Raw genomic sequence first — 25780 nt, 5'->3', positions numbered from 1 at the left:
GAAAATGCAGCTAGGGGGATCTGCTTTGTCCAAGCAGGATTTGACAAGCCAGTGGCCATAGCAGCTCATTGAGAGATCGGAGTAGTGGCCTCTGAGTCTAGAAATCAGTAGAGGCGAGATCAGCATCTGAAGGAGTATGCTTCTGCAAAGAGAAGAGGTAAAACACACACATTAGTTATATTGGTGTAACTGTTCACAAGTCACTAAGAAGACAAACAGAGAGTTAACAAAAAGATCTAACATATATACCCTTTCTTGTTATAGGCAGCTTTCCATGATCTAAAAAGGTTGTGCTCCAGCCATGAAAACCGCAGGTGCTTGTGTCATTGTGACTAAGATTGATCTAACATATTCACTAACCCAAATACTAATAATCTTGCAAAAATGCATAAAATGTCAAATCTCATAATTGTTGTTAGGGAAATTACCTAGAATATTACATAAAAGTAGGTTTATTACTAGACTAACACGTTGAGATTTCCGACTTACTCGAATAACACATAAAAGTTTGATTATTACTTCTAAACCAGAGTTGTGTGTTTTATTACGGTTTATGCCATTTATAATTAAAAATCATCAAATTTCGATTAACTTGGATGCAGCGGTAGTCTCAAAAAGATTTAGATCTTCGTGAAAACCCTAACGGGAAGACCATTACGCTAGAGGTCGAGTCATCTGACACCATCGACTATGTGAAAGCGAAGATCCAGGGATCTCACCGGACCAGCAGCCTTTGATTTTCGCTGGGAAGCAGCTCGAGGACGGCCGCAGTTCTTATCAAATAAAAAAAAAAGTTTCGATAAACTTGATTTGTGCAGTTGGTCTCGTCTGCTCTTCAAAGATGTCGTTTATCAGATACAGATCCTCCGATTACCTCTATTTCGAGTAATTTTGTCACTCTCTTTTATTACCCCTAATTTTGTTTTCCGATTCTGGGTTTGCTCTCGATTGATGCTAAATTGGTCACGTTATCTATCAATTTGATGCTTCTGTCCAGTCGCAGATACGGGATCGACGAAGCGGCTGCTACTCCTCTGCAGGCAGTGAATAGGGGTGACTCTGACAGCAAAGTTAACACAACACGGAAACTCTTTTCCTTTCTCTCTAATTTTAGTGTTTAGGTATCCTTTTTATTTTATTTTAACAATTTTAGTTATATTCAACCTTCCTTTTGCTTTTTCTGATCTCTCAAATTCCAAACCTTCGGAATCCAAACACATTTTTTGAACCTCGCCACTCTCTCGTCTAGATCGTTCTTCCTTCTTTTAGCCGTAGGAAGAATGTCGATGACAGAGGCAGTGACAAAGATCCATCCATAGATGATAGATTAGTTAGTGTTTTGTTTCCCTTTACAATTGTCTCTATAGGGTTTTGGATGATTTAGATTTTAGACCTCTATAATGGGGAATTGCTTTGGATCTTCCCCCAAGAATGAAGATGTTAATGTTGACGACTCCTCAGTGAACTCCAAACCCTTTTCACGTAAGCCCCTTCTCATTACTCAATTTATCTTTTTCTGAAGATCTCTAAGAAAGAAGAACAATACAAACTTTGTTTTTTTTTTTGTTGCTGCAAGTTTATGCTTTGATTGAGAGAGGAGTTTGAAGTAATTTAGGTAACAAGAAGAGAACAAAAGTTTTAATTTTTTTTGGTTTGTTATGGTGGGGGCGATGGCAAACAATGGAAGAATCCGGTCAGCTTCTCCGGTGATTAATGGGTCAAAAGATCTGACTCTGAACAGCGCTCCAGCGAGCACAACGGGATCTGAATATGGTCCTGTTGAGTTCACAAGAGATTAAATTGAAACTCTTCTTAATGAACGAATCAAGTACAAGAGCAAATTCAACTACAAGGTTTCTACTTTTTCCCCCACCCTCAATTTTATTTTTTTACCTGAATTTAAACTTTCTTGTGTAATCTAAGTTGTGATGTGTGGATGAAAAAGAAAAAGTGTCTATACTGTAATTTGATTGTTGAGTAATTTTTATCAATTAGGGTTTCTATTAGCAGAGAGAGAGTTTTAGTTGGTGAAGTTTTGAATTTGAGGTAGCTTTTTTTTTAATGGCTTTTCTCGTTGAATCCGTTGGTTTTCTTATAGAAGATTTGATTGTGTTTATAAGACAATTTGTGGGACCTTTAGTATTAGGCAATAGCATTGAAGACATTGTTTATGTGTTCTGATTGATCCTTATGGTATAGAATCTGAAGCTTTTAATTTCTGTTAGCTTACTGGCTTTGTTCGTTGGATCTATTGTTTTTTTTCTAAGAAGAAGATTTGATTGTGTTATAAGACAATTGGTGGGACCAAAATAGTTTTGTCAGTTTGATAAAAGCATTAAAGACTTTGTTTATGTGTTTGGCTTTGGTCTCCCTTTTGGTTTCAGTTAGTTAAGCTTGAATTTGAATGTTCTTCTTGGTGGTTTTTGGGTTTTGCAGGAGAGATGTGAGAACATGATGGAATATATAAAAAGGCTTAGACTTTGCATTAGGTGGTTTCAAGAACTCGAGTTGGATTATGCTTTTGAGCAAGAGAAGTTGAAGAATGCATTGGAATTGAATGAGAAGCATTGTGCTGACATGGGTGTGTTTCCATAATTAAAGTTTAGCTGTTACTTTTTTTTGTTTCAATTTTTTTTGTGATTTTTGAACTTTATATTTGTGCAATTTTGATGACAGAGGTTAGTTTGAGAAACAAAGAAGAGGAGCTGAATATGATAATTGAAGAGCTGAGGAAAAACTTTGAATCTGTTCAAGTGCAACTTGCCAGGGAACAAACGGAGAAGTTGGTAAGAGGCGGCTAATTCTACTTTAAATTACTTGTGTCTAATTCATATTTGTGGGGTTTAATTCAATATGTTCTGTTTTAGGCTGCGAATGATTCTCTTGGAAAAGAGAAAGAAACAAGACTTGCTGTTGAAAAGGCACAAGCTGGTCTTGTAGAAGAGCTAGACAAAGCACAAGGAGATCTTCAAACGGCTAACCAGAGGGTGAGAAAACTTAAAAAGGTTTTGAAATGATCAGAATGTTTTGTCACTTAACTTTAGACTAATGTTGACTGTTTGTTTTGTTATGTTCAGATACAATCGGTAAATGACATGTACAAACTGTTGCAAGAGTATAACTCAAGCCTGCAGCTGTATAACAGCAAGCTACAAGGTGATCTTGATGAAGCTCATGAAACTATAAAACGCGGTGAGAAAGAAAGGACTGCCATTGTCGAAAATATTGGCAACTTGAAGGGCCAGTTTTCAGCATTGCAGGATCAGCTTGCTGCTTCTAAGGTATATGATGATGTTCTGTTATATCCGATCAATGGTAGTAAATGTTTTGTAGTTCTGGTCAAAATGTGATTGAGTGTCTTGTTTTTCTTTGGTAGGCTTCTCAAGAAGATATCATGAAGCAGAAAGGTGAGTTGGAAAACGAAATTGCGAGTCTCAAGGTCGAGCTTCAGCAGGCCAAGGAAGACCGTGATCGCCATTTAGTGGAAGTACAGACCTTACAAACTGAGGCAACCAAGTACAATGACTTCAAAGACACCATAACTGAACTTGAGGTCTCATATCCGTTTACAATTTCTTTCTATATATTCTCTGCCAATTGTTTTTTTCTTAAGATGATGTAAATTGTTTTTGGTCCAGACTACATCTTCATCCCAGAGTACTCAGATACAAGAGTTACAGGATCGACTAGTGTATTCTGAGAGGCGACTGCAGGTTTTTATCACATTCTCGAGCAACACACATATAACATATGAATCTATTAGATTTCACAACCTCTTATGTTTTTAATAACATTTTTGGATTGTTTATGGTTTAGGTGTCTGATCTAACTACTTTTGAGAAAATAAATGAGTTTGAAGACCAGAAGCAAAACATTATCGATCTGAAAAGTCGAGTAGAAGAAGCAGAACTTAAACTCGTTGAAGGGGAAAAACTACAGAAGAAGTTGCACAATACCATTCTTGTATAATTCACTTAACTAAACCTCTGTCACATTTTTTTGGTCCCCTATGTGTGTAAAGCTTGACTGATCCTGGTTTATTTCTCATGTTGCAGGAATTGAAAGGCAATATACGTGTGTTCTGTAGAGTTAGACCTTTATTGCCTGGTGAGAATAATGGTGAGGAGGGAAAAACTATTTCTTACCCGACATCTCTAGAAGCACTTGGTCGCGGTATTGACTTGTTGCAAAATGGTATGAAACCAGAAACTTCTGAGATAGTGTGGTTCTTGCTAAAATAACACATTGATTGGAAGAACAATTGATGTCTTTTTTTTTGTTATGGACAGCGCAAAAGCATTCTTTTGGTTTACGAGTATATGCTTAATGGTAGTCTTGAAAATCATTTGTTTGAAAGTAAGTAAGAATTAAGATCCAACATTTATGTTTATGTTACTTAGCATTGTTCATGACCTGATGAATCTTGTTTATTCTAGGGGGTTCTAATGTGCTTTCTTGGTCACTGCGTATGAAAGAGGCGATTGGTGCTGCTAGAGGGCTTTGTTTTTTGCACGAAGCTAAGGATCAAGTCATTTACAGAGACTTCAAAGCAGCAAATATCATTCTTGATTCAGGATTCAACCCAAAACTCTCAGACTTTGGATTGGCGAAAGAAGGTCCAAAAGACAACCGTTCACATGTGACAACCCAAGTCATCGGTACAGAAGGTTACGCAGCTCCAGAATATCTAGCAACAGGTTTCTTTTTGTTTGATGGTTCATTTGTTCAAATTTCAACTAACAAAACATGAAATTTCTAAAACACATTGATTGGTCTCTGCTTTTGGTCTCTGTCAGGTCATCTAACAACGAAATGTGACGTCTACAGCTTTGGTGTAGTCTTGCTAGAGATTCTATCTGGACGTAGAGCAATAGACAAAACTAAAGCTCGAGAAGAAGAATATTTAGTGGAATGGGCGACACCTTACTTGCGAGACAAGCAAAAAGTGTTTAGGATAATGGACACGAAGCTTGTGGGTCAATACCCTTAGAAAGCAGCGTTTATGATGTCTTTCTTGGCTTTACAATGTATTGGAGAGGTTAAAGTTAGACCATCGATGCCTGAGGTCTTGTCTCTTCTTGAGAAAGTTACAATTCCAAGACATCGAAAGAGTAGAAGCAGAGGTTTTGCTACTAACTCTTCTTCCAAACGGTTTCTCAGACACCCTAATTAAGGACTCAAAATCTCTTTGGCTTTTGGATCGTTTCTTTTGTGGAAATGGAATATAAAAACTTTTTTTTGGTTACGTCATTGATAATATAGAAGAATAAGAAAAGCTTGGCCATGATCTATAATTAAGATTTTAACCATACCTCATTCAGTTAGTGGCTATTAATTATACACAGTCATCATGATCATTGTTATGTGTAATGTACGTATATAAGAACATGTACATAGTCTACACATATGTGGATTGTATATGTACTAGTAACTATTTGCATGGAGAGACGAAAAGAGAAGTCTAATCCAAACCAAAACGCCCCGATCAAATTAACCACCACTAATTAACATTAATCATATCTCTCGTAAATCCAAATTTAACAGTGCTATCAATTCGCCGTCAATACCCCACTTCTCCTAATAGTTTCATCATCACTAATTCCACTTTTATTCTCTTTCCATAATAGTTTCATCATCACTAATTCTCTGTCGCTATCACTTGAGTGTAGCCAGTTTTGCAAGTTTAGGTCCCTCATGATTGCTTAAGGTATCCTGTAATATCTACTTAGAAACTATAAGGAGTAGAAGATGGAGCCTTTGCAGAAGATAAAAGAGTTACAACAGAGAGAGATTTGTTTGGTTGTAATTAATAGAATTTTAGAGTGAATGTGAGATCTTATGTATAACTAAATCACTTAGGTAGAAAATTTCAGTATAACTTGAACTACTTGGTGCAACTGTACTAGAATTATTAAAATAAATTTCAATATGGATCATGTGAAAACGAATAAAAAATAGATTTTGGCGGCGGAATATTCATTTAAAATCATCACACTATGGTAAAATGAACCAAAGATAACATGATATTAGTAAAAAATTATTTGGTATACACATAATTATACATAGTTATCCAGTTGTACTCTCATATCCATAGTTGAACTTTTGCGCTTTTTTCGTATTTCCAGTTGGACTATAATATAAATTATTAATTAGCAGTTGGCCACAAGATTTATCAGTATTAATTAGCATATACAAGGTTTTCATAACACAATGTTCATAAAAACTTGGGTTTCACCTCTTTTGCTTCATTTGAGGTGATCACTTACTAAGTCTTCCTTATACTATAAAGAGTGTTTTATGTGAAAACGATAGTATATATTAGAAAGTGATAAATTCTTGTTTTGTTGATTAAACATGGTTCTTTAATAGTTCAATATGTTTTAGAAATTCTTATAAACCTTAATTATCATTTTCATATTTTAAATATAAATGCAAATCTAAATATATATTTAGTTGTACCTAGTTGAACTGAGTATTATATATTTATGTTATCTAAATATTACCCTCTATAGTTAAAATGTAATTTTGTATGGTTATTGTTCATTACCTCTCAAAAATATGATAAATAAACAATTACGAATTACATAGGTTGTTCTAGTAACATCTCTTACTTTTTCTAGTAACATCTCTTACTTGTTCCATTTCCGGTGAACAACAACGACAATATTAGCTAGGGTTATAGAAAAAGATATGTTGAAGATGACTATAAAATTACAATAATATTGTTCATTAAAACGGATTTATGGACCTACACTAAGCAAAAGAACATTATGTACGTACTCTAATCTCAAGAACATTATGTACATATGCGTTCATATGTACGTACACGTTTATATGTACGTACACGTTCGATTTTAGGTTTAATGAACCCGAAATTACCAGAATATCCTCGTCTTCTACCTCTAACATACGACTGAAAACCCTAATTTTCCCTGCCTCACTTTATTTTTTCACGACTTATGTCTATTTTTTTGGTTTCACTTGTGGGGTTTTTATTCAACTATTATAGATTTTCATCTCAACATCTGATTTCTAAATTAAAAACCTATAAAAAGTGAGTTATATAGATTTTCGAACAGATATCTAGCTCTTCCATGGATGAACCCAGAGGAAAGATTAACGAAACAGAGTAGGAAAAAAACGTTTGCTCCGGCCGACAAACAGAATACGATTGATGAATCTGCTACAAATGTTATTACATGAACACCATAGATCGGAAGAACAGCAAACGTGTTTAGATCTATCTCCAATAAGTCTATCGCAACGCTAGACTGTCTTTGACAGCTCAAACAAATTCGTGTTATTCTAGTAAGACTTTACAGCTGTCAAAAATGCTTACTAAATCTACCACGGACAAGAAACCTACCATCACACTCCGAAAACTATTTCAAAAAAAACAAACAAGTATACCAAAAATATCTGAAACGAGAGAAGGCTGTCGAATAAATCTGTCGCAACAGGCCATTAGTCTACCATAAATATCTTTTGGGTCATATTGACTGTTGAAGATGTACATCAGATATTTTTGGTACACTTAGTTTTTGATACACATATACGTCCACCGATAAGTGTACCAACACTACAACTAAGTGTACCATCTACGTCGACGGCAAGTGTACCAGCACTACAACTAAGTGTACCAAAAATATCTGACGTACACCTTTAATCAGTCCACGTGTATAAATCTACCATCAAAGGATCGGTAGACTTAGTCCCAACTTCCAATGTTTTTTTTTCTAATGGCACTAGCCGTAATTACGTTTTTTTCCAACACTAGTTTCAGGGGTAGTATAGGTACAATGGGTTAGTCGAGTAATAACAAACAATTGTATGTTACTTTTGTAATAAAGAAGCTTTTATGCAATATTCTAGTAACTCACCCTTGTTGTTATCAGTGATATATCTAAAAAAAATCATGGAACTAATTCAACTAGTTTAGTAGAATATATCTTGCTTGTTAAAAAATTATTAATTAGTAATATAAAAGGAATATTCTCAATATTAATATATGTTCCTTTCTCTCACAAAAAAATGTAGATTCACTCATTTTTTTGGATCGACGTTAATTTGTAAGAATTTTGCCATCGATATTAGTATTACTAATTAACTGGAAGAAATACAATAAATTACATAATCACAAATATATGTGAATTTTTTAATAAGTATCATTTTTAGAGAATTTGTATAATCATGTTTTATGGGATAATTTCCGGATTGTTTTCTCTTTAAACTTGGCAATATTATTGATAATGGTGAATATTTGAAATTTTTTTTGTGATTTACAATTTAACATTAATAGATTATTTTTAATAAATGTTAATATTTAATTTTAAAGATAGTGAAAAAATAATTTTGAATATAAATACGTAAATTAGTTTATTCAGACAAACAAAAAAATATGTAAATAACTGTACTTACTAACTAAAACTATTCTCTAGTTTTATTCTTCTAAAAAAAAAATTTGATCCATTTTCGTACAAAAAGATCTTCTTGATGAATCTTGTTCAGAAGCTTCAGTACTCCTTTTTGTATGAAAATTATTTGATTAAAAATTTACATTTTAATAAAAAGTTACATTCACTCATTACAACCATTTGTTCATAACTGTTTTTACTAGTTAGTAGTATAAATATTGATAACTTTTATGATGGTTGCAACTTTTTATCATAATTTTGCATAAAATATCTTATATTTATAATTTATTAAAAAATATTTTTGGCAAGATTGCCTCAACTCAGTATGACTTTTTACTATATTTTTTTCTATAGATTTATGTCTCTTTGCCATAACATTTTATATTAAATATTTAGCCCTACTTATTATTTTCTCTTTTTAAAATAATTTTTATTAATATCACATACTCTTAACTATACTATTATTTTCAAATATATTTATAACATATAATTTTAAACTTTAAATTCAATTTTATTTATTTTTTTGAAATACTTTCCTACGATATTGTGGGGATCTGAGTCATAGTTAAAATAAAAAAAATATTAACTAAGTCCAAATATATATATCTTTTTTCGAAAACACTTTTCACTTTAAAATATATATATTTGGAATTAACTATTTTGTGTTTTTTTTTTTTTGACAAGATCTATTATTGGCTATGGCATATGAGTTTCTTTGTAAACGATTTCTACAAATTATCACCAGAGTAGTTATAAAGGTAAATAAGTATTGAGTGGAGTTTGTAAGTGTTTCTTACAGTCTTGAAATGGAGGAAGAGCCCATTTCTCTGGTCTTATGTCGAGTAGAGAATTGATGACTTCATCAGCGGAGGTATAAAGATGTGTCTGTTTAGGAAGAGAAGGAACAGCAATCACTTTTGTCCCAGCAGCTTTACCAGCCATAACACCAGGCCTGCCCATTTCAACTAACTGTAAGTAAGAAAGAACCAAACACGCAACTGCAAAACAATAGCCTATAAAAGTGAGACTCACACAAAATTTTCAATAACCAAACACTGCTGGATCTTTGTTCAATCTTTTAGCTGCTTCAAGAAAACTTTATACAAGAATGATCATTGTCATTAGAATTGTAAACTAACACACCGGTCTTTGTTTAGATTGTACTTCATCGAGATCCTTTGGGGTCTCTGATACTAGGATTTTTGTGTCTCCTAGTAGGTTCAATTAACCTTACGCGTTGTAATACTTAAGGTGTCAATCCAGTTGGAAAAGTTTACAATCACTCAAGATGCAATCAAGAAGTCACAAGTTAAGCCAATTCAAAGAGTGTTTTTATCTAACAGTCCTAGAATGATCAAAATGCGAAACGGAAATGAGTCACAGAACTAGAAACAAGAATGCATGACAAGAAGCGAAAGTGAATGAAAACGCAAACGATTCTAACATGAACAAATGAAACAGTTCCAGGAATGTAATAAAAATCAGAAAGAAAGAAGTCCTAAGGATGGGGTAATAGATGTCAGTGGAGTATCCTAGTCTAAGGAGTGTTTAACATACCACAAGCAAAGTATCCCTAAACAATGAACATCACAACTTAGCTAATCCAATCTCTTGGCAAAAGCTACTCAGACTCAACCACTTCCATACCTAGCTCTCGCTAGAGAAACGTGGTCGAGCAGGCATGAGAAACAAGTTCATTCACGTCAACAAACATCCTAGACAACTAATCTCTTAGGCTAGGAACGTAAGTCTCTGGCACTAGTTGGTCAGACATTTCATCAAACACCTTTTGGGTGCAGAAATGTCTCGAACCTAGTTCCAATTGATCAGAGAGAAACTAGTAATTCTAATTCTAGTCCAGAAGGGAATCATACAATCAAAGCTTAAACACTCTACATCCTAAGATCCTCCACCTAATCTATCCCATCCTCAAGAACTAACACACTACTCAGATCCGAAAATCATAGTCAAGGATGCAAAAACAGAAATCATTGAAACAAGCATTATTAGGTAGATAAAAATAAGGTGAACAACTTTGTAGAAAGAATCAAATGCAAAATCTCAATAATCTCAAAGATATCGGAATACAAGTCTGAGAACGTTTTTTGGAGGCTAGGTTCAGAAACCTTCTGGGAACAAAAACGAGATAAAAGATAAGATGTCTCTGCAAAGACTTAACAAAATGTATATATAGTAGTCCAACATGGAAAGCCCTAAAACTTAAAACGACAAGGTAAAGCGTCGGTTCGGTAATCTCCTGAAGCGTGTGAAACCAAACGTCTTTCTTCCCGACATGTGCGATCGAGTCCGTGTGCGTCGAATGGAATGCAATGTCATCATGGCTCAGACGGAAGGCTGAGGAGCATGGTGACAATGGCTCGGACAAAACAGAGATGGTGACAATGGCTCGGACGAGACGGAGATGGTGACAATGGCTCGGACGAAACGGAGATGGTGACAATGGCTCGGACGAGATGGAGATGGTGACAATGGCTCAGACGAAACGGAGATGGTGACAATGGCTCAGACGAGAATGGCTTCCAACGTCTCCTAAGTACCTGAAATACTCCAAAATGCACAATGTATGCAAGGATGATGCAAGAACTACCTAGACGTGCAAAGTGTATAGAAAGAACTAGAAAACGATGCAAACCAATGAGTTATCCTAGCTAAATGAATGATAAAAATAGGCTAAGGAGAGACAAAATATAGACATATCAGTCTCCCACTTCTCTCCCATATCAAGAATCTTCTTACACACCACCACCATCTTTTCATATGTCCTTCACACTAACCCATGTATGCAACTCCACATCAAACTGAAGCGTGGCGTTTACAGGGATGGTTGGCGGTGAACCAGACTCTCCATATACCAGCTCTGCAGGGATAGTGAATACAGCGTTTTCGCCTTTCTTCACTGTCTTAATACCAATATCCCATCCTTTAATAACCTGATGTAACATCCCCAATTTTACGTAATTTGGCCGGTCTGTTTTCTAACCATGTTAAAGCCCGTTAGTCTAAAATATTGTAAACGACAAAGGGTTTTGTGCGTTTGTGTGTATGTGTGTTTATATATTCATGGCCGCACAAAGGAGAATAAAAACCTTAAGAACCTATGACGTGAGAGAGTTTGGGAGAGCAAGAGAGATCGTGGAAGAAAAGAGAAGGGAAGAAGAAAAGATAGGGCCGTGAGGAGAAGAGAGAGAGAGAGAGAGAGAATGAGACTTCGCGGAGGTGATGGATCTAGTAATCATTACTGTGACGGTTGCAAGCTTCGATGGTGGTGGAAGAGCAAAGTCGGAGTAGATCAGAGGTTGAGAAGAGAAGAACAAGAAAGAGTAAGAAGGAAATAAGAGCAGTTTGGCGAGCCGTCTTTGGAGGCTCGTCAGCGCCGGAGGTAACATAGGTTTAGGAATCTAAAAACACCGACGTGCCCATCATCAAGCCATGAGCTCGTAGCAACTGACGGAAGTCCGATCGGAGTTATATTCATGAAGTTATGTGGGTTTCTTCCTGCGCAAGAAATATCTGAAACAGTCTGAACTTGCAGCCCTAGAAAACAGATTCAAGGTTATCTCCTTGGAATAGCGTTTGGTGGCCCAAAACTTACCCGATCGAGCTGAGATTTGGTGGGGAGCTTCACGATACTACAACCTAAATATTCTATGGTGGGATCGTGATTTTAACGGTTAGTTGTGGTTTTACTTGTGTGTTTCTAAGGCTCGTTTGTATAGAATAAATGGTGACATTGTAATATTTAGTTTGACAAACGAGGTTGGATGGAGCGGAAACTTTGTATGAGTGTTCTTGAATATTGGTCTGACATGGGAAAAGAGATATTTGATTTCCATCATTTAAGTGGCAAAGGTGAGGGTGGTAACCACGGAAACACAATGGTTACTTTCTAAGCATATTTTCATGAATTGCTTGTATAGAATTGGAAACTATGTGATTGGATATGTCTATTGTTTGATATTGCGTGATATGATTATAATTTATGATGACATGGTATGATGATATGATGCATGATAGAATGAGTTGATGTGTAACATGATAATTGTTGAATGATGATATGAAATGAGATTATGTAATGGGGGAGTGAACATGAGATTTATTTCGCGTCTCGAGATGGGAAAACCTGAGATTAGTTTTGTGCCTCATGATGGGCGGACATGAGTTATCTTTCGTACCTGGTAATTGGGCGAACATGAGAATTGTTTCGTACCTGGCGATTGGACGAACATGAGATTTGTTTCGTTCCATGCTAAGCTGATGAGATTTTGGTTTAGCATAGTTGATGAATGTGTGTATTGATGAATGCGTTGGTGTTTAAATACGATTTAAGTAATATTATGAATATGCTAGATTGAGTATTATGTGAAACCGTTATGTTTGTTGGATGTATGTTAAGAATGTGGAGTCTGATTCTATGCTACGTACTAATTGTTGAATGTGATTCGTATGTCATCATTGTGTTCACCTTTTTATATTTTTCTTCAGGTTAAAATTTTTATGAGACGTGGAACAAATTTTATGATTAAAGAGTTTTATTTTTAAGAAAGAAGCTTTTTCGCGGGTCCATTTGAATAACATGTTGTCCTGACCGATAAGGCGGGACGAGTGTTACACCTGACCTGCAAAACCACAATACCACGATAACAAACAAACATAAAACCAGAATAAGCCAACTACCACAAACCAGTACTTGATTTTTAACAACTCAATAATTCAGAAAGCTCATTATCAAGTTGAACACTATAATCACCGATATCTTACTGATAAACACTATAATCGTTAGTCATAAATCCAAGATATGGAATCTTACAAGACTCTGTAAATATTCCCAAACAAAATTCAGAGATTCAATGATTTAAGAATGAAAAAGGAAGATGAATTACCTTGTATGAGCTCTTACTACGGTCTCCACCAAAGGCGGATCCACGTTGTACTAGAGAGGGACAGTTGCCACCGTCAATTTTTTCTGAGATAGTGTTATTTTATAACAGTTTTGAATTATGCCCCTCGTAAATATATATTAAATGGAAAAATACTTAGGTTTTTTGTTCACCTTCTTTCCTCTCAACCAATCAGAGTTGTTTATCCTTTCTCCTCTTAACCAATTAGATTTTATAATTAAAACGAAATTACATGTCGGTTTAGGTTTACAAATGAGATGGTTAGGGTTTAGATTTTACAATTAGAACGAAATTATATGTCGGTTTGGGTTTACAAATGAGATGGTTAGCGTTTAGATTTTACAATTAGAACGAAATTATATGTCGGTTTGAGTTTACAAATGAGATGGTTATGGTTTAGATTTTACAATTAGAACGAAATTATATGTCGGTTTGAGTTTACAAATGAGATAGTTATGGTTTAGATTTTACGTTTAGAATAAAATTCAATGTCGGTTTGGATTTACAAATGAGGTGGTTAGGGTTTAGATTTTACAATTAGAACGAAATTGTATGTCGGTTTGAATTTACAAATGAGATGGTTATGGTTTAGATTTTACAATTAGAATGAAATTATATGTCGGTTTGAGTTTACAAATGAGATGGTTAGTGTTTAGATTTTACAATTATAATGAAATTATATGTCGGTTTGAGTTTATATAAGAGCGGTTTAAGTTTTTAATTTTATAATAATGTATATAGATTTTATTTCCTTATTTTATAAGGAGGTGAATGGTTGGAGGTGAACCAAGTATTGTTCTATTAAATGCCCCTAGTACTTTGTTTGTTCTACACTTTTTTTTACAAAAAATTCTTGGATTCACCTCTAGGGGTGAACAACTCTCATTCACCCCCTCTTAATTAGCCAATCAGAATACAACAATATGCCATGTCATATCATATTAAAAAAAAATCAGAATTAAAATAAAACGACGAAACAAATTATGTAGATCTTTTATTAAGGAAACTATGTCGATTTGAATTTATAAAAGAGGATTATGATTTAAGTTTATAATTTTTAAAATTATATATCGGTTTGGGTCTATAAAAGAACAAGGTAGTAGGTACCAACCCGCACTATGTGCAAGATAAATCGATTTAAATAAAATATGAGTAGCAAAATTATTATTTGAGATTTAAGATTTATTTTGTGTAAAACAAAATATGTAAGTAAAGTTTTTTTTGTTTATTCAAATTTGCGTTTACTTTCGGTAAAATATGTTTTACCCGTGAAATATTTAAACTTGGAAAAGAATTTTAAGGTGGTGTAGAAATTTTTGATGTGTTTTTGTGTTTCTAAAAATCAAATTCACATATTTTATGTTTCACATTATCATCTACATCACTATACCATTAAATAGATTAAAAAAAAAATATACTTTTTAGACTAATTGATTTAATTTAAACTAATCATAAGTTTAAAAAATGCAATGAGAAAAATGTATAAAAGCGGTAAATAAATGAATAAATTTTTTATTGTTTGTGAAATGTAATTTATTTCTAAAATTAAATATGTTATAAAATTGAATTAATTACATTTCTGGATTTTAATAGTTGATTAAATTTTTCATTTTAAAAAACTTATAGAAAAGAACATTGTCTTATATATGTCAATGATATATATGTAAATAATAATGAGGTGAGAAGAGAGGATTATAGATTTTTTTTTTAATAAATACAATGGCAGAGAATTGTAAATAAGTATATGTTTTGAGGGTTATTTGATAAAAAAGTGTCATGAGCTCTGTAACGCTTACACATCAGTTTTTTTCTCAAGTGTGCTTCTCTATTAATATATAGGGGATTGTTAGGATTTAGATTTTATAATTAAACAAAATTAGATGTCGGTTTGGGTTCACAAAAGAGTGGTTAGGGTTTAGATTTTACAATTAAACGAAATTATATGTCCGTTTGGGTTTACAAAAGAGTGGTTAGATTTAGATTTTATAATTAAACAAAATTATATGTCGGTTTGGGTTTACAAAAGAGTGGTTAGGGTTTAGATTTTATAATTAAACAAAATTATATATCGGTTTGGGTTTATAAAAGAATGGTTAGAGTTTAGATTTTACAATTAAACAAAATTATATTCAATTTGGATATATAAAAAATGGTTAGGGTTTAGATGTGTTAATTAAAAATTATAATATAATATTAGAATTAACAATTTTAAAATTGATTGATCTATATACTTTGTTTCCTTAATTAAGATTTGTTTCCTTAATTTAAAGAGGTGAATAAGAGAGGTTCACCCCTAGGGATGAACCCAAGAATTGTCCTTTTTTTTTACCCTATCATTCTTCAAATTCATACAAACACAAGTCAAAAGACCAATTTGTTTTATTTAGGTGTTGACTGGTTCTTCCGCTACCTCCCGCAAACGCTGTGTATGCGGGTGGTAGCGGTTGCTAGCGATTGAAACTAATCACACAAACCACTCTCAATCGCTCCTAAACGCTCCCAGCCGCTCCAAACCACTGAATTCCAAAAGCTGCTTCCCGCAAGCGTTTGCGGTTGCGGACGATTGCGGTTGCGGGTAATTACGGTTGGATTTTTTTTTTTTTTTTTTTGTAAAAAATCTTATAAGAAATCAATGATAATGAATTTTTTTTTGTTATATTTTCTATCTAACTATTTTACTCATTAAGGATGGGAGAAAATGAAGTACGGATACAATTACAGAGATTATAAAATAAACAATTAGAAGAAAATTATATTCCAATTAATAATAACCCGGAAAACTTGATGTAAATTTAATGGCACATCGCACATAAGTTCAACAAAATCTAAATAAATATAATATTTTATCAGAAATTTAAGAAAATAAGATTATTTGTGAAAAATATTAAACCAAATCAACAGTGACTCTTCTCAACTCTCATTTGACCATTCCTACCGATGGAACTACTGACCCACGATCTAAGAGAAAAGAGAAAAGATCTACGATCTAAATCATATGTTTTGTCATTTATCAAATTACTTGATTAAATTTTTGGTGAAAAGCGAAATACATAAAGGAATAAGTATTTCAATATGAAGTTTATTTGTCTTTTGAATAATTATTTTAGTAGTTTTTACTAAATTTTAATTATAAATCAAGTTTAATAAAAATTTTGGTGTTTTTAAACATTTATATATTATATATCATATTTATTATGTTCCAACCGCTATTGCACCCGCTGGTCAACCAATCGTAAACCTCCTGCAAACGCACCAATTTTAAACCGTTAAACCAGTCGTTCAAAACACTTAATAACGCTTGAAACTGCAATCGTTCGTTTCTGCAATTTCCCGCAGCCACAACCGTAACCGCAGCGTTTGAACCAGTCAGACCCTAAGAGCTTTAATTTATCATTACAAGCCCATATATTTTAATAACATTGGGTTACGTACAAGTTCTTAACCAAATTTTTAGAAAGTTAGTTTAAAAAGAAAGCAAAATTAGAGGGGCAAATTAGATTAACCAAATAACTACCACCAATGGAGGTGCTCTTATAACTTTAAATAAGGGAATTTAGTCTAATCTACCACATTTAATATAAAACTTTCCAATTCTACCACAATCATAAACTCATTTTCTATTCTACCACAAGTGGCATTACAAATGTCGAAAATACCCTTATGGTACTGTAGCGCTGAACAAAAGAAAAATCATGTTTGATTTTTTATGGGTAGACAAGTTCCGATTTGTTGAGGCTGTAGACAAAAACTATTTCTGTAGACAAATTGAGCATATAGATAACTTATCAAATTCATTGAGATAGACAAGTTCCAATTTATTGGGTCAATGGACAAGTCGTGAAACTAGTACTATACAGGTATAACTTGTCCACAAACAACAAAACCAACTTGTCTACAAACAACAAAACCAACTTGTCTACCAAAAAAGAGAAGAGATTTGGTCCACAGGAACTGGTTGGATTGTGGACAACGTCTTTCATAGACGTATCATTAGATCTGGTCCATCTCCTTCGGCTTCAATGAAGATTCACGGCCATTGAAGATTGTCGGTGGCAACAGCAACAACAACAACAACGCTAAACCATCGGCGAATAAGCCTCCGACGGGACAATAGCCGCCCTTTCTTTAGGTATAGCAGCGGCGGAGGCCGGAGCAGTTACAGGAGCTTCAACGTTTCTCGCTTGAGCATTCTCTTCCTTCTTCTTTCTCTTTCTACATAGACAGAACACAATCAGGAGAAGCAACAACAAACCAACAACACATTCGATTACGATTCCGGCAATAGCTCCCGCGGATAACTTGTCGCTATCTTTTTTCTCCGGCGGCGGATTGGGTTCTTGAGCAGCGTCACCATCACAAAGATTCGAAGAAACATTGAATTGCTGAAGAGGAGAAAGTAAGACCAGCGACAGAACTAAAAAGCAAGGGCCAAGAGATATATATGAGGAGGCGATCTGGCGGTTCCGGTTCGTCCGGCGATGGCGGTGGTAAGAAGAGCTCCGAGAAGAACCAGGCTGAGAAGAACCAGACGAAGACATGGCGGTTACTGATTCTCTTCTTCTTCCACTCACTGGTTCACTCTTTTTTTTGCTGGTGTTTGAAAAAAAAGAAAAAAAAGAGCGAAAGAAAATAGAGAAGAAGAACGGAAGCAAAGAGAGAGAGTTAAAGTGAAAATTGAGAAGGAGAATGGAAGCAAAGAGAGAGAGTTAAAGTTAAAGAGGTAATTAAAAACAAAGAAACATTTTGTTTTTTAGTCAAACAAATGGAGGATACAATAGTCATTTTGGATGAGCAGATTTGGTAGATTGAAAAAAGATTTAAGAATGTGGTACATTGAAAAAGTTTGAGTTTCAAATGTGGTATAATTGTTAAATATCTCTTTAAATAACCAGTTTGTAATTTCGAGCACACCCTAAAATTCTATCATTCCTCGGCGCTTCTTACTATAAAAACTTTACAGACTTATCAATTAGCAGAAGGAACTTGATGTGTTAAAACTCTACGAACCTTTCAAAAAAAAAAAAAAAAAAAACTTGAAGAACCTTCAAACACTCGATTGGTGAATGAAGAAGGTTCAGTTAATTTTACATAGAACGTATAACACAGCCACTGGAGTCAGTTTCAGTTTTGAGATCTCTCGTCTCTCACGAACCGGTCAAATCAATGAAGCGCGAAAGTTTTTTGATTCGTTACGGTTTAAAGCAATCGGTTCATGGAACTCAATTGTGTCTGGCTACTTTGCAAACGGTTTGCCGAGAGAAGCACGCCACCTGTTCGATGAAATGCCTGAGAGAAATATTGTTTCTTGGAACGGGTTGGTTTCTGGGTATATTAAGAACGGGATGATTAACGAAGCTAGGAATGCGTTTGAGATGATGCCTGAGAGGAACGTTGTGTCGTGGACCGCGATGGTGAAAGGTTATGTGCAAGAAGGTATGGTTGGTGAAGCAGAGTTGTTGTTTTGGAGAATGCCTGTGAAGAATGAGGTTTCTTGGACTGTGATGTTTGGTGGTTTGATTGATGATGGGCGTATTGATGATGCACGTAAGTTGTATGATATGATGCCTGTTAAAGATACTGTAGCGAGTACTAATATGATTGGTGGGTTGTGTAAAGAAGGAAGAGTGGATGAGGCAAGAGAGATTTTTGATGGGATGAAGGATAGAAATGTGATTACTTGGACCACGATGATTACTGGGTACGGGCAGAATCATCGAGTGGATGTTGCTAGGAAGCTGTTTGAAGTGATGCCGGAGAAAACTGAAGTTTCGTGGACTTCAATGCTTTTAGGGTATACTTTGAGTGGGAGAATGGAGGATGCAGAACAGTTTTTTGAGGTGATGCCGGTGAAGCCGGTTATTGCGTGTAATGCTATGATTGTTGGGTTAGGAGAGCAAGGAGAGATAGCAAAAGCGAGGAGGGTTTTCGATCAAATGAAGGATAGAGATGATGCTACTTGGCGAGGAATGATCAAAGCTTATGAAAGAAAAGGTTTTGAATTGGAGGCTATTGATTTGTTTGTTCAGATGCAGAGACAAGGATTTAAACCGAGTTTTACATCTTTGATCAGCATTCTTTGTGCGTGTGCGTCTTTAGCAAGTCTCCAATATGGTAGACAGGTACATGCTCATTTGGTGAGATGTCAGTTTGATGGTGATGTGTATGTTGCCTCTGTTTTGATGACGATGTATGTCAAATGCGGTGAGCTTACAAAAGCAAAGCTAGTATTCGACCGGTTTCCCTCTAAAAAGGATATAATCATGTGGAATTCAATCATTTCTGGTTATGCGTCGCACGGTTTAGGAGAGGAATCTCTTAAGGTTTTTTTTGAGATGTCATCGTCTGGTACCATGCCAAACAAAGTTACCTTGATAGCAATTTTGACAGCATGTAGCTATGCTGGAAAAGTCGAGGAAGGGCTTGAGATATTTGAATCAATGGAATCAAAGTTTTGTGTGACACCAACGGTTGAGCATTATTCTTGCACGGTGGATATGCTTGGGCGTGCAGGACGGGTAGATGAGGCAATGAGATTGATCGAAAGTATGACCGTAAAGCCAGATGCTACAGTTTGGGGTGCTCTGTTGGGAGCGTGTAAAACTCACTCACGACTAGATTTAGCTGAGGTTGCTGCAAAGGAACTCTTTGAGATTGAACCAGAAAACGCTGGTCCATACGTTTTGCTATCCAGCATGAATGCATCTCGATCCAAGTGGGGAGATGTTGCAGAAATGAGAAAAAACATGAGGACAAAGAGTGTAAGTAAATTCCCTGGTTGTAGCTGGATTGAGCTAGAGAAAAAAGTGCACATGTTCACTCGCGGAGGTATAAGAAACCATCCCGAGCAGGCGATGATACTAATGATATTGGATAAAACAGATGGATTATTGAGAGAAGCTGGCTATAGTCCTGATTGCAGCCATGTGTTGCACGATGTAGACGAGGAAGAGAAAGTGGATAGCTTAAGCCGTCACAGCGAGAGACTTGCAGTTGCTTATGGACTTTTAAAGCTACCTGAAGGAGTACCTATTCGGGTCATGAAAAACCTTAGAGTCTGTGGAGATTGCCACGCCGCCATTAAACTCATATCCAAAGTGACAGAAAGAGAGATCATTCTAAGAGATGCAAACAGATTCCACCATTTCAACAATGGGGAGTGTTCTTGTAGAGATTATTGGTGAGATTGGTCCATTGCTATTGGTTTATTTCGGTTCAAATTCATTGGTTTAGTTGAGATACATGTGTATCCTTATTATTACCTATAGTTTATGAGAAGAATGTTTCACACATATCAATGCACCACTTGAATCATCAAACTCAATCATATCTTCTTGCAATTATCAGTTTAATAATTGAATCATTGCTGTTTTGTTGTTATTATCTTCTTTGGGACGTGACCTACCACTTTTGTAACATCAATAAAGAATACTAAGCATATGTACCTCTTGTGTCTTGTTCTGTGATTATCAAACTTCCGTCCAAAGTGGAACATGATTAAAAGTTAGGTTTCCATTGATTGGATAAGGCCAAAGACTGGTTGTTGAGTCACATCTCCTCTCTCTCTCTCTCTCTCTCTCTCTCTCTCTCTCTCTTTCTCTCAGATTTTACAGGCAAATCGATTGATTCCACTCGAAGAGACAGACAAAGCTTCCAATTCTGTTCATCGTCTCTCAGGTTCCAGTATCTGTTTCCTCTAAGGTAAAAAGTTTCGACCTTTACGTTTCTTGATCATCTGCCCATCTTTTGAAACTAGTTTTTCTATACTGGGTGTTTTTAAAACTCTGCGATTTGGTTATTTCTCTGTTGTGTAATCCGTTAACGTATTCAGTGTTTGATGATCGGAGTTCTGAAAGTTTTGATCTTTTCATCGTTTAAATCAGTTGGGTTCGTACGGAATTTGAAAAAGCTGCAAACTTTGATAAAGTCATACAACTTTTTTAATTTCATACCTTGTTGAGATCTGGACTCGTTTCGTCATTTATAGTTTCATCAAGTCTGATTGTTCTAAATCTGGCTGGTGTTGTTAATAGGATAGAGTCATTGTCAGTGTCCTGTATCCAATGTCTCTCTGACAGACAGGTTTTTGTTTCAGTTGTATTGATGGGTTCTGAAGGACCAACGGGTGTGACGATTCATATCACAGGGTTCAAGAAGTTCCATGGAGTTGCTGAGAATCCTACAGAGAAAATGGCAAACAACCTGAAAGATTATTTGGCAAAGAATAGTGTGTCGAAAGATGTGATTCTTGGAAGCTGTACTGTTCTCGAGACCGCTGGTCAAGGAGCGGTCGCCTCTCTTTATCAGTTGCTACAATCTGCGGTTAAGACGGAGGAATCAGAGTCACTGACTGGAAAAACCATCTGGGTTAGTTAGTTAAGCTAAGTGTTTGAGTGCCAGATTTGATTTGTTATGTTGAAGAAACTCATTTCTAATGTCTGTCTCTTTAGGTTCACTTTGGAGTTAATAGCGGTGCTACGAAATTTGCAATTGAGCAACAAGCTGTGAATGAAGCGACTTTTCGTTGCCCTGATGAATTGGGTTGGAAGCCTCAGGTTTTTGTTTAACTCTCCTTTGGTTGTTCTTGTTTGGTTAGTTGTTTAGTTCCGTCAAACACTCTTGTTGTCTGCAGAATTTGCCAATTGTTCCTTCTGATGGTCCAATCACAACTGTAAGAAAGGTACAATGTTGATACTGTCTCCTTGAGCTGTGTTTCTTAACCTTTTGGTCTGCAGATTTGGCCATTCTTGTTTTTATGTTGAATCCAAGTGTTTGTGTATGATTTTGCAGACTACTCTTCCAGTTGGAGATATAACAAAGGCGTTGGGGAATAAGGGCTTTGAGGTGATATCATCAGATGATGCAGGTCGATTTGTGTGCAACTATGTCTATTACCACTCTCTAAGATTTGCGGAGCAGAATATGACCAAGTCACTCTTTGTTCACGTTCCTCTTTTCGTTGCCGTGGATGAAGAAACCCAAATGAGATTCACGGTTTCTCTGCTGGAGGTACTCGCTTCTGTTTGCAAGTAATGTTATCCCAAATGTGGATATTCTTGTTCATGAAATGCTCGTCATGGGCTGATTTGTCTCCCCACCAAAAAAGTTGCCTATCAATAAATGGAATATAAGTTCACTTCTCTACTACATTCATTTGCTTCCTCAAATGTGTTCGCTTAATGAAATGAAATATGATATATGCCTACGTTCCACTGGATTTAGAATTTGGTAAAGTTGCATCTTTTGGTCAAAATACTAACCTTTTATGGATCTGTGTTGAAGGATCTTCTTCTTTTCGACGTTCACAGTAACTACTTGCAAAGTATCTATTATATTCTTATGTTACAAACTCGACTGACTTCTTCTTTTAGCCTATCACAACCGAATGTAGTGTGTATTCTAAAACGTTACAGACTTTAGACTAATTTCTTCGATACGCTTTACTGACATCGAATCTACCCTTACATTTTTGTGTTCATATTTGTTCTGAATCTGATTACAAGTTGATGAACACATCTTCTGTTCAGTCTGGAAGTGCCTCAAGGAGGCAATAAACAGGTGGCACTGTAATCTGCATGCTTCCATACGCATTCCAGCAGAACGGGTTTTGCAAAAGCTGGCCTTTGGAAGGAAACAGGTCCACATCCATGAGTCTCAGGTTAGTACAGGGGACAGAGTCGCTGCAACCAAATTGCATCGGTGGGCTTCTCAGGTCGTAAGTCCCTTTGATATTTGCATACAGAACATCGCTAATAATGACTGCGCTTGTTTGGTTAGCACAGTTCTTGGTTTGGCAGTAATACTGGTCTATCATTATAGGGTTACGAACGTTCACCATCAAAATGTTACTGAACACAATTCTTGAAACCGAGCCTGACCCTCCTTGCCATGTCTTGATCCGGACACCGTTGTCTGAGTTCCATATAGTTGAGTTAGCCACTGTTATGTTCGAGACATAAGCCTGTGAGTTGTGGACTCCAAGGCTGCCTATGCTGCAACAATACCCATAAGTTCGTTGTTCACACTTCAAACCAGAAAACAAAACAAAACTTTCTGAGAAAACAGAGCCTAGAGGCTGAGAGTCTAATCCTACTCTATGAGGGCACATTAGAGTTTGGCAGATGGAAAAAATCAATGGAAATTATAAAAGAGGTACCTAATTCCATGGCTTGGACCGCACGTAACATTCTTAATATCGACATTAAAGCAGCCCGCTCCGATTGAAATACAATCATCTCCTGTAATACCGAATTAAAAGAAACATAAAACTGACCGAAATCAACTATTTACTGCAAAAATGTAAAATAAATACCATTGGAAATCACGGAATTGTGAATTTGAACATTATGTGTGTTCTCAATGTGGATCCCGTCAGTGTTGGGACTAGAAGCTGGGGCCTTGATGGTCACGGAATCTACAATCACGTCACTGCAATTGTCAAACCTTACATGGAACTGTGCGCTGTTTATGAAGTTAAGCCCTTTGATCCTCACTTTGGAACTCTGAAATATCCTAAACGCCTGAGATCAAAACATTTTTACTCATAGTTCACTAACTCTGACCTATATAACACAAAATGTGATTGTGAAACATTGACTAACCACAGGACTGTCACAAGGACCCGTTTGGGTTGTTCCGTTCTGTCCCTTGTGAGGTTTGCAAGGAAGGTTCCACCATTTCTGTCCACGGCCGTTGATAAAACCAGAACCTTGAATTGATAATCCATTCACTCTGTAAAATATCATCCACTGCCTCTGGTAATTCGACGGCCATGACCTCGGTCCATCCGGCGACACAATGAACCCGTCGATCTATAAGGAAGAAAAAATCTGTTCATGAAACTATAAACACAACATTGAAGATAGGTTATCAAAATTAGCTTACTTGTAGTACAAGTTGGGTTCTGCAAGGACCATTGAAGCTGGTTGGCTTGACCAAGAAACAGAAAGTGTCAGGGACAAGAAGCAGAGAAGACTTAGACCCTGTGGTCATACATGCAGCGTCCCAAGCCATCTTAAATGCTGACGTGTCGTCGGTCGCGCAATCTCCGATGGCTCCAAACGAAGTCACGTCGAAGACAGTTGGTGCAATATTGTCGTAATCATCGTAAGCCGGATTTGGAGCCGGTGATGGACTTATTATATACATATTGTGAGAAATACGAATCAATGAGAATATTGAGATTAAGAAGAATGCGTAGAAGAGTGAATTAAGTAACGTCATTTTTTTGTGAATGTTTTAGAAGATGAAGAATGGTGAAAAATATACATGTATATATACTACATTAATTGTTAATTAAGGTATACTAAGAATCTAAGAGAACAAACTATATATATTAAAAAAAAAAAACTATATATAAAAAGAGTAATGGAGTGTATTACCCTGTTCCTATGTATATGTATAGACAATAGACTTTAGGGTTTCATAGGTTTAGCCAAATTGTCTCACACGCGTGGAATGGAGAGGTCGTCAAGCATATGAAGAAAGAAAGAGATCCTAAAGAATTATTGTATATTTTTTGCGTCAAGGTAAAAATGGTTTTTGAGGTTAGAGATACATTTTACCAAACGTATATTCTACAATATATATTTTACCAAATGGATGTTGAACTTTTGTTTTCTGATTATTTTTTTAGATACTTTATTGGTTAAGCCAGGAGGACATATTATGTTTATTGTTTTGTCGAAGTGATATCTATGATGTTTTATGCATTGTATCAATATATGCATTATATATATGGATCATACCAATTTATTACTTTCATAAGATGGATTGCTTAAGTGGTCTCAACACACTATTAATTGTTTAGCAGTTTTTGCCATCTTATGTTGACTTTATCGATGATTAATTAACTGTTTTTACATGAAATATCATTGTTTCTTAGGATTAATATACTATTTATTCCAAATCTGGAATTTTTTCTATCATATAACTTTAAGGTCAAGTCGTAAAATTGTGAAAAAATTACTTTTGTTTGCATGGTTTGATAAAACTATACTTTGCCATCACACATAATTGTTGTTAATTGATCATGTCACCATTTTTTTTTTTTTTTTTGGGGAAAATCATGTCACCATGTAAAATATCATTTTTCTACCAATAGATAAATATACGGAGCAGCTTATAATGATACAATTATTTTTATGGCTTTAAGATAATATTTTATAAAATAAATTATATGTTACTTATTAGTCCTTTTTATTTTGGCGTAAGTTTGTAACCCTTAGACCAATTAATGTTATTTTGCTAGGAAAAGATTAATTATGACCAATTTGGTAAGGTTTGCAATTAATGAATTTTGGTTTATCTAGTCCATATACCGTTTACCTATTGACTCGAAGGAAAAAAATGATTATTTTTACGGAAATTGAATTTTAGTCTTTCTGTATCTAGTCTTTTTAAAGAGTTAACAAAGAGAGCTTACTCTTTGAAAACAATTCAACAACCTAA

General features: G+C 35.3%; 3 protein-coding genes and 1 pseudogene across 7 annotated transcripts; 3 read left to right on the top strand and 1 right to left on the bottom strand.

Moving 5' to 3' along the window:
• Positions 1–426: 426 nt before the first annotated feature.
• On the top strand, positions 427–5245 carry LOC104787428 (kinesin-like protein KIN-14N). Of its 4 annotated transcripts, XR_015557479.1 has the most exons (15): positions 590–885; positions 998–1121; positions 1368–1482; positions 1577–1853; positions 2437–2581; positions 2677–2786; positions 2868–2987; positions 3078–3281; positions 3377–3553; positions 3639–3713; positions 3817–3963; positions 4056–4194; positions 4290–4356; positions 4437–4697; positions 4797–5245. XR_015557479.1 is itself a non-coding variant. In XM_087450714.1 (14 exons), exons 5-14 carry the CDS (start codon positions 2452–2454, stop codon positions 4988–4990), a joined length of 1557 nt encoding a protein of 518 aa, XP_087306840.1. In that variant the 5' UTR covers positions 590–885; positions 998–1121; positions 1368–1482; positions 1577–1853; positions 2437–2451; the 3' UTR covers positions 4991–5245. The 4 variants fall into 4 exon arrangements, 2 of the variants coding, with proteins under 2 accessions (XP_087306839.1, XP_087306840.1); XR_015557478.1 differs by having other exon boundaries at positions 427–885; positions 998–1482; XM_087450714.1 differs by lacking the exon at positions 4290–4356.
• A 12989-nt stretch (positions 5246–18234) lies between these two features.
• Positions 18235–20622, top strand: LOC147944300 (pentatricopeptide repeat-containing protein At1g56690, mitochondrial pseudogene; annotated as a pseudogene). The gene has a single exon (XR_015557475.1). The product of XR_015557475.1 is annotated as a pentatricopeptide repeat-containing protein At1g56690, mitochondrial pseudogene (transcript).
• Positions 19560–22547, top strand: LOC104787432 (uncharacterized). The gene is made up of 5 exons (XM_010513012.3): positions 19560–21031; positions 21426–21697; positions 21781–21885; positions 21963–22010; positions 22121–22547. The coding sequence occupies exons 2-5, from the start codon at positions 21434–21436 to the stop codon at positions 22361–22363; spliced, it is 660 nt and encodes a 219-aa protein (XP_010511314.1). The 5' UTR covers positions 19560–21031; positions 21426–21433; the 3' UTR covers positions 22364–22547.
• A 98-nt stretch (positions 22548–22645) lies between these two features.
• LOC104787431 (polygalacturonase At1g48100-like) lies at positions 22646–24653 on the bottom strand. Its single transcript, XM_010513011.2, has 5 exons — positions 24215–24653; positions 23932–24141; positions 23643–23850; positions 23487–23568; positions 22646–23322 (listed from the first exon to the last, which is right to left on the bottom strand). The coding sequence occupies exons 1-5, from the start codon at positions 24551–24553 to the stop codon at positions 22854–22856; spliced, it is 1308 nt and encodes a 435-aa protein (XP_010511313.2). The 5' UTR covers positions 24554–24653; the 3' UTR covers positions 22646–22853.
• Between the last annotated feature and the right edge of the window lie 1127 nt (positions 24654–25780).

Source organism: Camelina sativa, chromosome 5 (genome assembly GCF_030686135.1).
Source record: "Camelina sativa cultivar CO46 ecotype springtype chromosome 5, ASM3068613v1".
NCBI lineage: Eukaryota > Viridiplantae > Streptophyta > Magnoliopsida > Brassicales > Brassicaceae > Camelina > Camelina sativa.
This window is presented reverse-complemented; position numbering and strand designations above follow the sequence as displayed.

Excerpts from the sequence above, each read along its gene's own strand:
- LOC104787428 (XM_087450713.1), top strand. The coding sequence starts at position 2,452 with ATGATGGAATATATAAAAAGGCTTAGACTTTGCATTAGGTGGTTTCAA. Across the intron at positions 3,282-3,376 it reads ATCAGCTTGCTGCTTCTAAG|GCTTCTCAAGAAGATATCAT; the intron begins GTATATGATGAT and ends TTTCTTTGGTAG. Across the intron at positions 4,698-4,796 it reads TCCAGAATATCTAGCAACAG|GTCATCTAACAACGAAATGT; the intron begins GTTTCTTTTTGT and ends GGTCTCTGTCAG.
- LOC104787432 (XM_010513012.3), top strand. The coding sequence starts at position 21,434 with ATGGGTTCTGAAGGACCAACGGGTGTGACGATTCATATCACAGGGTTC. Across the intron at positions 21,698-21,780 it reads TGACTGGAAAAACCATCTGG|GTTCACTTTGGAGTTAATAG; the intron begins GTTAGTTAGTTA and ends CTGTCTCTTTAG. Across the intron at positions 21,886-21,962 it reads AATTGGGTTGGAAGCCTCAG|AATTTGCCAATTGTTCCTTC; the intron begins GTTTTTGTTTAA and ends TGTTGTCTGCAG.
- LOC104787431 (XM_010513011.2), bottom strand. The coding sequence starts at position 24,553 with ATGACGTTACTTAATTCACTCTTCTACGCATTCTTCTTAATCTCAATA. Across the intron at positions 23,851-23,931 it reads GTCCTTGTGACAGTCCTGTG|GCGTTTAGGATATTTCAGAG; the intron begins GTTAGTCAATGT and ends TTTTGATCTCAG. Across the intron at positions 23,323-23,486 it reads GGTCCAAGCCATGGAATTAG|CATAGGCAGCCTTGGAGTCC; the intron begins GTACCTCTTTTA and ends GTATTGTTGCAG.